The 14,650-nt window shown below is 41.6% G+C and overlaps 1 protein-coding gene across 1 annotated transcript in view; it reads left to right on the plus strand.

Annotated features, from left to right (window-relative positions):
* The window catches only part of ABCA12 (ATP binding cassette subfamily A member 12), a gene marked incomplete at both ends in the record, with an annotated part of 90,595 nt that overhangs the window by 20,134 nt on the left and 55,811 nt on the right, over positions 1-14,650 (plus strand). Inside the window, 7 exons of the mRNA XM_082312432.1 lie at positions 1,732-1,820; positions 3,237-3,346; positions 4,089-4,274; positions 5,070-5,248; positions 8,758-8,870; positions 9,972-10,071; positions 10,199-14,356. Of these exons, the coding sequence (XP_082168558.1) occupies positions 1,732-1,820; positions 3,237-3,346; positions 4,089-4,274; positions 5,070-5,248; positions 8,758-8,870; positions 9,972-10,071; positions 10,199-14,356 (4,935 nt within the window). The remainder of the gene's footprint in view (positions 1-1,731; positions 1,821-3,236; positions 3,347-4,088; positions 4,275-5,069; positions 5,249-8,757; positions 8,871-9,971; positions 10,072-10,198; positions 14,357-14,650) is intronic.

Consider the following 14,650-nt stretch of genomic DNA (forward strand, 5'->3'; position numbering starts at 1 on the left):
AATCGCTCTTGGTCAGAGCTTGAGAGTCTGAAGAGCTAAGGTGGGCCCCATGCCTTCCGCCAGAGAGCCCATCGGGGAGGATGGGGGATCCTGGGGTTGGTGGCTCCTCAAGGGTCCTCCTTAGTCAATGCAGAGGGACGGGCATTTCCCAGGCCAAGTCAATGGTCAGGATCTCTCCATTGGTTAGAAGGAGTCTGGATGACTGAAGTTATGCAAGGTGAATCCTAATCAAATTCAAGGTCACACAGCAGAAGAGGGCAGAGTTGTACAGAGACTGGATGCCTGGATTCACAGCTTCACTTGTTTCCTCAGTGTCATTGTTTTTCCCTGGGCATGTTAAACAATGGTTAATTTGGGGTATTGAAATGAAGAAATGAGAACTTCTAGTGCCAAAGCTGGAGGTCTTCCATGGGTTTCAATAGCTACAAATCCTCCTTGCTTTCTGGTTTTGGTTTCTGTACAGCTGTTTAGGAAATAACTGTTTTTTCCTGCCAACTGAAAATCAAAGGATTTGGCCAAACTATAGCTCAAGTCACATGAGTCATTAATAAGCATCTTGACCACTACTGATGCTAAAAGTTGGCTGTATATGAAGTATCGCACAACTATGTGGGTATACATACCCTTGTGTGGTCAATGTCAGCCTTAGAAATATATTATATTCTGCAAGAAAAAATACCAGCTATTAAATAGCCACAGCAAAACTAGCAAGATACAGAAGAGTATAAAACCTCAGCGGAAGGTTGCCTGAGTAGGGGAAAGCTCCAGAAGCCAACATGAATAGATGCAGCTCTGCCTCAGGAGCAAAATCACCATGGATGAGTTTCTCACAAAGGCGCAGTATTTAAGATGTGACCCTTCACTGTCTGGATATATTATTGTGTAATATTCTAGAGTTTGTAATATTCAGCTAATCCAGACTGTTTTTTTCCCCTCCCATTGTGCAACTCATTGAAGCTCTTATTAAACTGTTTTATAACTTGCCCTAAAACTGTGTCTTACTAGTGGCCAGCAGAGAAAATGGGCAAGGTTCTCATCTTTGATTCTGTTCCTTAGAAGCATTCACCAAGGTGTGCAAGACATCGTTGCTCGAGATTTCCCTTAATCAAAGCGAACTAAGTACAGAAACTGAGCTCAACACCAACATCTTCCACCCTTTCTTTTCCCCTATACTGAACTGTTTGGGAAGGATGAATTAAGGTCCTGATGTCTTGAAGGATTTCTTGGTAGGGGCATGCAACCTGCTGTTCCAGCTTAGAACTGTTCCAGCTTACATCAAGGCCTCTTTGCTCAGTCTGATCATCATTAACAGTGCCATGAAGTTCTGCCCTGTTTCTTCTGCTGAGCATATGTTGGTGGAGGAGAGAGTAGGACTTGATACAATGAGGCCTTCTTTCCGGAAGTGGGAATTTGTTTAAAAGATTAGACCAAATACATATATCAAGCCTTGCCTGTCCTTGGTGTCCCTGCAGAGCAGGCATGAATGCGGTCCACTCAATTTGTTTCGTGTCTGAGAGCGTTACAGTGTCCTTCCCCAAAATACATGCCAGGCCTCTAGAAGGAACCAGACTTTTGCACAACCCAGATTTCAACACACCTGCCATGAAATCCAGCTATAGACCCATTCTGAGTCACGCAGTAGTTAAGTGTAAGCTTAATCATAAGAAACTCTGTGAGTTGTTACAGGTGTCGTCTTGTTTTTTTCTTCTTTTTTTTTTTTCCTTCCCTCAGTAAGCGGAGGAACTCATCCAGTGTGACCAAGGACAACCATGCATCACCATGGAGTGCCGAGGTTCCTAAAAGCAGGAACGCTTCACTGGGTAGGTTATTCACTGCTGTGCAAAGTTCTCGTCTTTAAAGGCTGACCTTTCGAAGCTCTCTGGATAGAGATGCAATTCTTAGAGCACTGCTAAAATGATTGATGTGTTCTATACAGGCACGTGACCATGGCCATGACATTAGTGTAAATCATTGGGAATAATTACAAGTAACTGTCTGTAGAAAAGACTTTTGGAATTTGGCCAAGAAACCAGGATTAAATTGTTGTGCTTCACAGGAGCAATGCGAGATCGCAGACTGTTTGGACATTAATTAAAGACCTGGCCATTTATGGAGTATTGCCCTTTTACTGCCCACAAATTGTCCATAAACAGCTTATGATTTTTTTAAAATTTATTTCTTATTCAGTTATCCAGCAAATAAGTCTTCTTCTGTGCCACAGTGGATATTTATTGTTGGTGATGTTCTCCTCTGATGTGCTTCTCTTTCCTGAAGGAACTTTCGGACTTAAATTTTCCATAAAATCATTACAATTATTATTTATTGATGGTAATGGCTAGTACTGTCCACAAGCCATTGTGATGGATAGTCCTTTCTCCAGGGAGCTCACAATCAAATGAATGATTACAGATTTGCATTCTGTGGCTGTTCTGCTCCAGCCATTCACTGTTCCAATTAGCATTCCTGCCAACGCACTCGCTCTTTGGTGTACAGGCAGAAAAAGGCAGAATGCAAAGGGGACTGAATGCGGGGGGGGGAATAAAATCAATGAATAGTTATGGGAACTTATCAACTCCTGTTGATGGCCATGGATGGTCAGGAAGGAATTCAGTTCTACGTCTTATTTTAAAAAATAAAATAAAAATCATAGGTCATAGCTTCTGCTGGTGTAAACTAGCATAGCTCCTTTGGTTTCAGAGAGCTGTGTTGTTTGAGAGTGCAGCTCAGTGCAAATGTTGGCTTTCGTGTGCATCAGCTGGACACCTGGCGGTGTGCCACCATGTATAGCAGGCAGCAGTGCTCCAAATCTGTGTTGGAGCTGTTTCTGAATACTGAGTACCACCCACTGGTGCCAAAGACACCTGGAGAGTTCTCCCTTACAGGGCTATCATCTTGAGCTGATGTGGGCTTCCTTGTAAGGCTGCCCATCTCTCTTCCTGCATGGGGGAGCTGCAGGACTGGAGAAAAGAGGTGGAAATTAAAGTGGACCTGCAAGCAGATAGTTAAATGGATTTAATTTTTAAACAGTTACAGAAGGAAATAATGTAATCCAGGATTTAATTACATCAGAAAAAAAACTTAAGTAATTACAGGATGCCATTGGCTGTACCTTTGGAAACAGATTAACAATGATGGCATGCCCAAAGCTGTAGTCAGCTATCATGTGTCATGGTTTGATGTAGCAAAGAGGTTAAAAGACGTTAAGTAAAATACAGTGTTTCAAACTGTTATTGCAGGATTTGGGGATTTGGTATCTCATGGAGAAAAAACCCTTCAGAATATTTCATCACCATCCAACTTGACTTCCAGCATCAACATGTTCAACAAAATCCTCAATTTTGGGAAGGTAAGTCTGTATTTGCATAATAGCTGAGCATGAGCATTTATGTATAGTCATATTTAAAGAGTTAGAAGCTCAAAGTACTAACATACAGCTTTTATTGCTTTCGGATCTCCCCTATTACGTGAATGTGCTTTATTTTGGGAAGAGGAAGACAGTTACTGTCGGTGGACTTTTAAGCTCTGTGGTAAATTTATTAGCTTCTAAGCAGAAACCAGTAAACCAGACACCTTGGGACATAATACCATGAACTACCAAATATGGCCACACACAATACCGTGAGATATTTTGCTCAAAACTTGTGTGTGTTTAGAGTGTGTTTTCTTTCACATGAAATTAAAGATATGATGTTACAGGCTTTGCCATTGAATTCATTATTTGCCCACAACACTCTTGCAGTGGCATCAGAGGAACTGTGTGTTTATTATGTAGGTATTGACTATGTATAGGAACAACTCCGTCGTAACAGAAACTTGGTACCATGTAATGGACACCAGTATGCTTATGTTTTTGTATTAAGGCCTACAAACACTTAGGCACACATTTCTCTTTATCTACGTGAGGAGTTTGAGGGATTTCAGTGACACTGTTCACGAGTTAGAATTCTGTATGTGTGTAAGTGTTTGTAATGACAACGCTTTTCTGATGTCACTACTACCCCTTAAAAAAAGTCTCATCACTGCATTTAAAACCATCCCAAATGGAGTACTGCTTTAAAGCTGCCTTTAACGTTACCTCTTACTTTTAGAGCCAGACCCAATATTCAACTGCAGCAAATCTCAAAGTCATTCTGTGTGAGGTCTTGTCGCGATACATAGAACGGCCCGGTCTCACTGAAGAGAAGATGGCAGCCAATATCCACCGGAGATTCTGCTTTACCAGCTCATCGCTTTTAGAGTCATTTACCCAAGAGTTCAGAAGTCAGTTCTCTCAGGTGAGTGCCTGAGACCTTTCCTGATATCTGTAGCTAGTAGCTGTGTTAGTTCACACACGTTATTAGCAGTGTTTGGGAGATAGAACGTGACCCCACCTGGCTAGGACTTGCTCATCTCTGTACCAAAGTGCATATAGTGCATGATGAGACTGAGCTAATCCTTGTGAATGGGATTAGCCCAAAGACCTTGGAGTTCTGTACACAGCTCGGAAAGGCAAGGACATCCAACCATCAGCTAGTGGCCACTAAGGGTTCTCACCATACCTAGGTCTTGTTTCTCCTCTTTATTTGCCCTGCTGCAGCGACAGGTAGATAGGACAGTGTGAGGATGTGGTGTAATACTTAAAGCTAGGGGAGGCAATAAATTTAATCGTGTATTACCTCAGCTGTATAACTTCATCCAATAACTCCTGCATCTGATCCAACAATTCATGACTGAAGCAGTACTTGTCTTTGGGAAAGCTATATAATTAAAGCAAATGAATCCTTTAAAGGTGATGCCTTCTTTTTTGCCAGGGTGAGGACTGATATTCATTTTTCTTGTATTCCTAGTCTTTGGACTGTTTGGGACATTGTGAATCGTAGGGCTTGTCTAAACAGAGAATTTATTGTACAATCTGGGGTGTGAAGGTAAAGCACACTCACTCTCTCAGTTATTGCCTGTCACTAGAGTCATTTGAATGTATTGTTTGTAGAGTTGTGTGCAAGTGCAGTGCAAGCTGAAAAACATGAAAAGACCCACTGGCAACAAGCGTTCTTGTTCTTAAATAATTTCTTGCATTGTTATTTGTTAAGGTGCAACACAACCCACAGTACCAGGCAGCATTCGTCAATGAAATGGTCTCCTTTCTAATGCTCATCTCCCAAGTGCAGAATGATACCTCCCTGTGGCATCTCCTTTTGCTGGCCCCAGATGTGTTTCAGGGCAGCATGCAACTGCAAGGCATAACTGATTTCCTTCAGAATCCAAGCAGGTAAAAATACAGAAAATTCCAGGAGAGGCACTGAAAGTTGGTGGGTTTGTGTATTGAACTCTAAAGACATCACTCTCACCTTGAAGAAAGGGTGTTAGCTTAAAAGCATTATTTATTTGGGGGATGATATGGCCCCGTAAAAAGGCATCTTTAAAGGTCTCTATGAACAGTAAGCAGTGTTTTTACTCTTAAATGGGAGCTTGATATGGACTCTTAGTTTTCTTCCAGCCTGCTTAAGAGGCACTGTCAATGCCCATGTGCTGACAGAAAAAATGGTGAGTAACCTGCCTTTGGTCAAAGAAAAGCCCTCCTGGCTGGATAGTTGTTCTGCTAAAGAAAGCAGCTGGCTGCTTCTTTCCAGAAAAGCATAGAGCCAAATTCAAGTTGCTTTGGAACACCTCAAGCATTTGTAGGGGAGCCATAAACTCTTTTAAATTGATTACCTGATTTACTGCTGTTTTACCTTTCAAGATTGGTCCCAAGAAAGAGAAGAGAGAGAGCCTGGTTTTTAGCATATGGGTCTTTGAATATGTCTGACTTTAAGAAGAAAGTACCAGTTATGTTCTTGCTCAACGGTTATATGAAAAACAGAGCTGGCTTAACTGCATTAATTAACTGTCCTGAAATATTTGATGTGGTATGCAGCTAGGACAATAAAAACTCTTCTAAAATGGGCTTAGCCTTGAAATCCCTTTCCTGGTCCATAGTGGGCTAAACTCTGACTGATCTCTAGAAGACTTGAGTTACTCAAGAGTTTAGGGGACTCTGTTCCAAATCATCTACTGGATATGTGACTGACATTGCTATAAATTATTCTGAATAGTCCACTTGTTACAGCACATGGAGGACAGCAAGCAACTGAGTGTCTTCAGACTTTTTTTTTTTTTTTCTTGGATACATGAGCAGTTGGGTAAAGATGCCAAAAGAGGTTGTAGAAACTTTGCCACTTTGATTACACCCAGGCTTAGAGGGACTCATTTTTCATCACTGGCATGTTGCCGAGGCACTTAAAAACCTGTACATTTAATATCTAGGTAATTTGCCATACTGCATTGTGAGAACTATTTGTAAGTTGTAATGTCCTTATCCTTAAAGGAGTCAGTAGCAGCGTGGCAAGAATTTTAATTTTATTCAGAACTGTTTTGTCCATGCTGCTGTTTCAGTCACAAGATTATTGCATTTGTTTGCATTTACTGGCTTGCAGAATCAAGCCTGTGAGAATCAAGCACTGTTTGAGTCCCCAGGAAGAATTAATATTTACTGTGCTGCTCTGCTTTGCTCTACAGCTGCAGAGCTGGGCAAAGTTATCATAGGCACAACAAAGAGGCACATAGAATTTCATCACCAGAACTGTGCAGTGCTTTTATGCCTGGCGTCTGGCAGTGTAAGTGCATGAGTAAAGAGTTATTGCAAAGAGATTGCACAAATAGTATTTTTAATGGTGTTTACAAAAGCATATCTTAGCAAGCCTGGCCATGTCTTTTACTCAGGCAGTACTGACCTCCTAAAGAAATGCTGTACAGGGAATTTTTTTGTAGTGTAAAGTCGTCGTTTAACCCCAGTCGGCAACTAAGCACCACACAGCCACTCGCTCACTCCCCCGTCAGTGGGATGGAGAAGAGAGTCAGAAGAGTAAAAGTGAGAAAACTTGTGGGTTGAAATAAAGACAGTTTAATAGGTAAAGAAAAAGCTGCGTCCACAAGCAAAGCAAGACAAGGAATTCATTCACTACTTGCCATCGGCAGGCAGGTGTTCAGCCATCTCCAGGAGAGCAGGGCTCCATCACATGTAATGGTTACTTGGGAAGACAAACGCCATCACTTTGAACGTCCCCCCCCTTCCTTCTTCTTCCCCCACCTTTATATGCTGAGCATGATGTCATATGGTGTGGGATATCCCTTTGGTCAGCTGCGGTCAGCTGTCCCTGCTGTGTCCCCTCTCAGCTCCTTGTGCACCCGCAGCCTCCTCGCTGGGGGGTGGGGTGAGGAGCAGAAAAGGCCTTGACTCTGTGTAAGCCCTGCTCAGCAATAACTAAAACATCCCTGTATTACCAACGCTGTTTTCAGCACAAATCCAAAACGTAGCCCCATATTAACTACTATGAAGAAAATTAACTCTATCCCAGCCAAAACCAGGACATATAAATATGAAGATACAGAAGAAAAGAACTTTTGCTCATTGTGGCATCTGTATTAACCATATGATAAACACCACCACTGTGAAACAGTAACTTCAAAGTCATGAATTCTATGGAAAGTTTAGGAACAAATTTTATTACCCACACAAACCTGGTTTACAGACTGAATTCACAAATGCTCCTTTTTTTTTGCTTTAAGATAGTTTGTCACATAAGCGTGTAAGCTGAACTTCTTCTCTGAAGCCAATGTCTGCAAAAGCCATGCAAGACTGAAATAAAAGGGCAACAACACCACTTGTTTCCATGTTTGCCACCTTCTGATGTGTATGATAAGTGCCCACTTTTGGCGAGCCTATGCCTGCTTCCTCCTTGGCTCTGTCATTGCTCAACTAAATATGTCATTTATAGCTGCAGTTTCTTCCCCCTCTAAGACTCCTATTAACAAGCACCTCTGCAGAATGGAAATGGTGAGCACCAAGTTCATGAAGCCTGCATGGAGACATTATGTTAAATGAGGAGAAAAGAGATCCCTGGTGCTCTGTTCTCACTAGCAGTCTGTTCCCACAAATCAGTATGTATTTATTCATGCCACTGAAATCAGCTCAGCTAGGTTCTTTGTGTATCACCTGCAGAACTTCAGGCAGGCGAGAGATTGTGCATTTCATGGTGACCCTATGCCTACAGTGAAGAGCTACTCTTTATACAGGAGAAGCAAAAGGGACTAATAATCACCGTCAAGTTTTCAGTAACCTGCACACATTGAGCAGACAGTCTTTTAAATGACTTCCTCTGTGATACAATATGCCTGATTATCAGCTTGTTCTTTCCTAAGACTGAAAAACATTCCTTGCTTTCCTGTCAGCCTGGTTATTACTAAAAGAGGAAAGAAGGAGAACTGGAAATAGTAACAGTTATTTGTGATTGCTTCTTCCATCCACAGATGTTGTCCCCTAGGGATCCCTGCTCTCCCTTGAGCCCTGTCTGCTTGCTTCTTCCTTTCTTTTAGGAGAGGATTCACCTGCAGCAGTGAATCACTGGGCTGGCATATCACCTGAGTGTTTTCTGAGCCCTATTGTGAAGATTTAAGTGGTCTATAGATTTTGCATAACCCTTTGAATAAGTACATCTAATGAGTGCAGCACATATGTTTGGGCTAATATACCTCCACGGCTTTCCCATCAAAGCCCTTTGTATTTGTATTTTGTGCTTCATCAAACAAATAATTAAAAGTAGGGGCAATGGCTTGTCTGTCAGACATTTTAAGAATGATAGGCTGTACTCCAGCTGTTTCCTATTTGAACATTTGTTTTATTTCTTCTCATAAACCTGTAACCACAATTTATTTTCCTTGGGTTCCCCCCCACTCCTTTAGTGTTGTGCTGGCAGCTCAGAATGTCTCTGCATCGCTTGTGACTGATGATAGATTCAAAACTGTTCAGAATGGGGTTACAGATCCTCCATATTCCCTGAACTGCTTGGAGCAAGGTAAGACCCCTCTGTATAGTCATATCTCTGCTGAAAACCTGTCATGCTGAGGAGAGGCAAACTGCAGGCTAATAAGTAACCATACAGATTACATACTGTTCAGGGCTCAGCATAATGAATTCTTCTTTCAGCTTTTTACAAATGTGAATAAAATACTTCATTTAAAATGGAAAAGTAAAACAGCGTGGTTTTGTCAGTAGACAATGAATTAATATGAGTTTGCAGTCTCAGTGGAAATGGGGAGCAGTAATTTTTTAAATTTTTTACTTTTTTTTTTTTTTTTGAGCAGGAGGGTGGTGTCAAAATCTGCCTCTAGTTGTGGGCACTGTCAAACTCTCCTCGGTACATCAAGGTAGGGGCTGGGGCTGAGCTGCACAAAAAGCTGTATACATCAAGATTAGTCGTTCCTCTAAACCCCTGTCGGCTTACAGCAGAGGCAGAGTCCTTGACATCCACCTCTAACCGAGGTTATGTGAACAGGCAAGGGAAGGGTACAGCATCTAAATGCTACAAGGGACAGATTGGTAAATGCTCTCCATTCTCTACTTTTTTCATGGAGATTGTGGAAGTTGAGGTGGATAAGAAGAAAGCAGATTAATGCAGTGCAAGTAGGGAAAACATGGAGATGTGGCTAGTGAGAGGACTGGACACATGGGGATAGCAGATGACTGTAAAATGGCTATGGGAGACATAAATGATGCTGCAGACAAAGCCTACGTGTCAGTAGTAAAAAAAGCATTCCCAAATGAAGGGAAAGAAACAATAACAAATATTAGGCCACCTTATGTTGCATTACTGATGGCAAAGTGCTCCTAAAGCAAGAGGAGAGCTCCATTAGCACCCAGATCACAGGGGCATTTGGCTGTTCCTGAGACGGAAAATCATTTCTATGATGGCAGGTAGCATCCTGACTTCCTTCAGAAGGCCAGGAAGAGTTACACCCCAAAAGAGCATGCAGATTTCTAAACAGGATCTTGTGCCTTGATGTAGGAGCCTAACTTCATACATGCCTGTTATCCTTGACAGATTAGCCATACAGCTCTTCTCAGTTTCCAAACTAATGTGATTTTTACTAATATACTCTTTACATGTTTGTTGTAGATGATAAAGAAAAAAGTTTGGTGACCAGATATATTTGTAATCCCTTTGTTAACTGGAAAGACAATCGGACTTTAGTATCTGACTTGGAGGAAGTTCTGAGGTAAGACATTAGCTAAAGGGTTATTACTAACAGTGTAATTCAAATCTATGATCTTTGCTCTAAATCACCTTACATTTCCACTTGCATTGATTTCATATTCACTAAAATGCTTTTTTTTCCCCTCCAGAAAAATAAAGTCACCAGAGATTGGTGGAAAAGACTCCAAGAGGTCCATTAATTCAGACGATTTAGAAGCCATACAAAAGTCTCTACACCGTTTAAAAGGCTTTGAGAAAAAAATGAATAGAAGTGAATTAAAAAGCTTAAATCTGTTCAGAAATTTGAAGAATGAAACATTACAGAAATTGTATGCAATTCTTGAACTGGGAATGAATCCACATCATGATTATAAATTAAAGGAACCATATAATAAGGAAATAATTGATGAAATCTATAACTTCACATCACTGCAATTACACAGTGACTTTAATGGGACTTCCATTTTCAATATAATGACCAAGTGGAAAGAAATTCAGAGTGCTTTAAAATTAGCTGCAGTGATTTGGAATCCAGTTCTGTTAAATAATTCTAATTTTAGTACAGTGCAAACTAAAGATGCTCTCAAAATGTTGCTCTCCGCTAGCATGCCATCATTTATGGAAGACTTCGAAGACCGTTTAAATGGAATGCAAGAAATGCTGTCTTTGTTTTCTGATTATCTGCTTAAGCCTGTGTCTGACAGAAACTTTCCAGACCAGCTCCTAGCTCTGCAGAAGATGTTTTTTATGCTGACAGACACAAACATAGGTTATCAGTATCTACTGATGCCTGTGTTTGAACTGATGCGGAAAGTAGAAAGCTCCATGGGTGAAGCCTGGTGGGATGAGTTGAATGCCTATTGGCGCACTGTGGAGAAACTGAGATCGATGAAGTGGAATAACACAGGCATCATAGCCTATGGGCAGTTTTTAGAGGTATTAAACAGCCATTTACAAAGGCTGAATAATAATTCAAATAGTGTCTTCAGTGAACAATTGGATCAACTGTCAGAATTTATAACAGCTGTGTTTAAAGAGTTTGGGGAAAACTCTGAAGTAGCCAATATCTCACTAGTCACTCAAGCCATACAAAAGACCTTGCACATATTAAAAGACTTACAGCTGAATTATAATGTCAGTAAATTAAAATCTATAGATCTTTTCTTTAATTTTGACAAGAAAACCTTTGAGAGCTTGTCTAAACTTCTAAGAACAGGAATGAAAATCCTTCATTATACAAGTGCCAGTGAAGCTTCCAGTGAAGAAATAATTAACCCCGTCTATAACTTAACACATCTTCTACTGCAGGAGTTCAGCCAGTCTTCCTTACAGCACAGTACTTCACTAGAGGCAAAAATTTGGGAGCTTTTGCATTTAGCCTTGAGTCCTTTCCTAGAGAACAGCAACAGTGGTTATGGGACACCCCAGAACTGCTCTGCTGAAGACGTGCTCCACATGACACTTGAGATGCTGTTTGAAAATACCACTCTAAGTGAGGCCTTAGCGGGGAGCCCCTGCAAACCCCTCTTTGATTCCGTGGGCATGGAGACTGTAACAATGCGCAACGAGACCTTTAAAAAAATGTTCCAGCTTGCCATAACAAACCTGAAACTGTCTCCAGAGTTTGCTGCTGTCTACAAGAACAGCAGTGAACGCTTTTCCAAGGAACTGTCATGCATCATCCAGTCTCTGCAGTTTTCTCTGAGCTTCCTTTCCAAATTAAACCTTGTCTCTGAGCTGGAAAACCCTTGGGTACAGGAGAAGGCGAGAGCTTTGACTGCTCTCACAGAGGGGCTGCTGCAGAGTAATGCCTCGTGCCCCGTCCCGCTCCAAGATGTGGCTGGTGCGCTCCCATCTCAGCTTTTGGACATGCTCATTCCTTTCATGCTGAATGAAACAGTACTGAACTCCCTAAATTTCTCTGACAGCTTAGCAGACTGGCATAAGCTGCCTGTGTTTTCCCATCTCTTACTGAATGTTCCCACGAGGAACACCAGTTTATATGAACTGCTACAGGTGGGCAGAAATGCTTCAAGCCAGTCTGAGTGGGGACATTTCTCGCGGCTGTGGCATGCCACTGGCAACGTGTTGACCACCAAATGGAACCTAACGGAAGTGGGTGAATATGTGAAACTCCTGGAAATTATGAAGAAAGCTCTAATTCTTGTAGACTTTGGGGTAGCTCCTGGAAAAACTTTAGTACATCACATCTTTCAGAATTCTAGTGGAGGAATTAAATCCTCAGATCTGAATGATTTGTATCGTTCATTGAAACTCTTTTTCAATTCAACTTCTGCCACAAACAACACGCTGGACTTGGAAAGAATATTTCAAGAAATACTTCCACTGTATGAAGTTCATGGTGAAGGATTGTTCTACCCTAATCCCTATGGAAAAGAAAATCAAGATGTTCTAACTATGGCTGCAGTGATTTGGAATCAGATAATTTTAAACAGGACTCATTTTAATACAGAGAAAGCATGGGAGGTTATCAAAATGATTGCACTTCATGCAGTCTCGCTTGAAGACATTGAAAATTATCTCAGCACAAATGAGAAAGTGTCATCGTTATTTTCTGACTTCTTGTTGACCCCTGTAACTTCTGAAAATTTTGCAGAACAGCTCTTGTACCTTGAGCAGCTCCTTGCTGCCTTGGCAAAGGTGAATACCAGTGATCATTATCTGCTGATCTCTTCTTTGTCTAAGCTAATGCAGAAACTCCAGGGTTTTCTTCATGGAAGGCAGGGAAATGAACTTCGTGCTTTCTGGCAGATTGCTGAAGTACTCCAGTCTATGAACTGGAATAGTAAAGACAGTCTCTCTTCCCAGCCACTTCTAGACATACTGCAAAATCAGTTCAGTACCATGAAAAATGACTCCAGTCTTCCTTTCAGTGAGGAACTGAAGCAGCTGGTAAACTTTGCATCTTCCATATTTGAGCTGTATGGTGAAGAAGACTTCAGAGGAACCAACATCTCCATATACTCGCAAGCCATGCAAAGGAGTATCTTAATTTTAAAAGGTTTGCAGAAAAGTTATAATATCAGTGAGCTTGAAACTATCAACCTATTATTTGAGTCTTACAGTAACTATACGCAGAGACTGATTGAAATATGTAGAGCAGGAATGAAAGTCCTTCATGACACCAACTTAAACAAAACATACGAAGAAAAAATTGACATTGTCTATCATTTCTCACATTTACTGCTGCAGAAGATGTTCAGTGAGTCTTCCTTAAGGCACAATACTTCACTAGAGGCAAAAATTTGGGAGTTTTTGCATTTAGCCTTGAGTCCTTTCCTAGAGAACAGCAACAGTGGTTATGGGACACCCCAGAACTGCTCTGCTGAAGACGTGCTCCACATGACACTTGAGATGCTGTTTGAAAATACCACTCTAAGTGAGGCCTTAGCGGGGAGCCCCTGCAAACTCCTCTTTGATTCCGTGGGCATGGAGAGTGTAACAATGCGCAACAAGACCTTTAAACAAATGTTCCAGCTTGCCATAACAAACCTGAAACTGTCTCCAGAGTTTGCTGCTGTCTACAAGAACAGCAGTGAACGCTTTTCCAAGGAACTGTCATGCATCATCCAGTCTCTGCAGTTTTCTCTGAGCTTCCTTTCCAAATTAAACCTTGTCTCTGAGCTGGAAAACCCTTGGGTACAGGAGAAGGCGAGAGCTTTGACTGCTCTCACAGAGGGGCTGCTGCAGAGTAATGCCTCGTGCCCCGTCCCGCTCCAAGATGTGGCTGGTGTGCTCCCATCTCAGCTTTTGGACATGCTCATTCCTTTCATGCTGAATGAAACAGTACTGAACTCCCTAAATTTCTCTGACAGCTTAGCAGACTGGCATAACCTGTCCATGCTCTTGAGTGTGGCACAGGATGAGCTCCACATAAACGATCTGCTCCAGAGACTCCAAGGTGCCTTCAACTTCACCAAGTGGAGTTATTACTCAAGCATCTGGGATGTGGTTGACAGTTTCCTAAACACCAAAAGGAATCTAACCGAAGCAGCTGCCTTTGCAAAGGTGTTGGAAGCAGTGGCAAACAACTCTGCCAATGATGTGTCAGCTCTAGAAATTATAGAAGCCAGTCACTACATTCTCAAGAGGCTGAACTTCTCTGATCTGCTAAATGAATTCAATATAAGTTCCAGTTCAGCTTTTCTCTCCAGCAAAACTACTTTTGACAGTGTGGTTGATATTGTCGCTCATCGCTTCATTGTCATGGCAGAAACCCTGTACAACAAGACCCTACCTTGGACTCAGAGTGACCAAACTCTGTCACCAACCAGTTTGATCACACGGTGAGTTTGCTTTTTGGGTATAGTAATTGCATTTATGGCTAGTGACCACCATTCTCATTCCAGCATGTGAAGTATGTTATTTTCTTCTAGTGGAGCAACTTAAGCCTGAAATTACCATAATTTAGGACACTAGGTCTAACGTGGGTTGAGTTGAAGAAGAGGAAATTTCTTCTTGAACTGAACATACAGCTAAAAGTGAGACTTTCAAAAATTGGCTGTGTTGGCATGTATCAGTTCACAGTGGAAGCAGAATCCTGTAGGAGGCTTGCCACCAGTGGTAAACTCTTCAGAAAC

This window comes from Platalea leucorodia, assembly GCF_965183815.1.
Source record: "Platalea leucorodia genome assembly, chromosome: 5".
NCBI lineage: Eukaryota > Metazoa > Chordata > Aves > Pelecaniformes > Threskiornithidae > Platalea > Platalea leucorodia.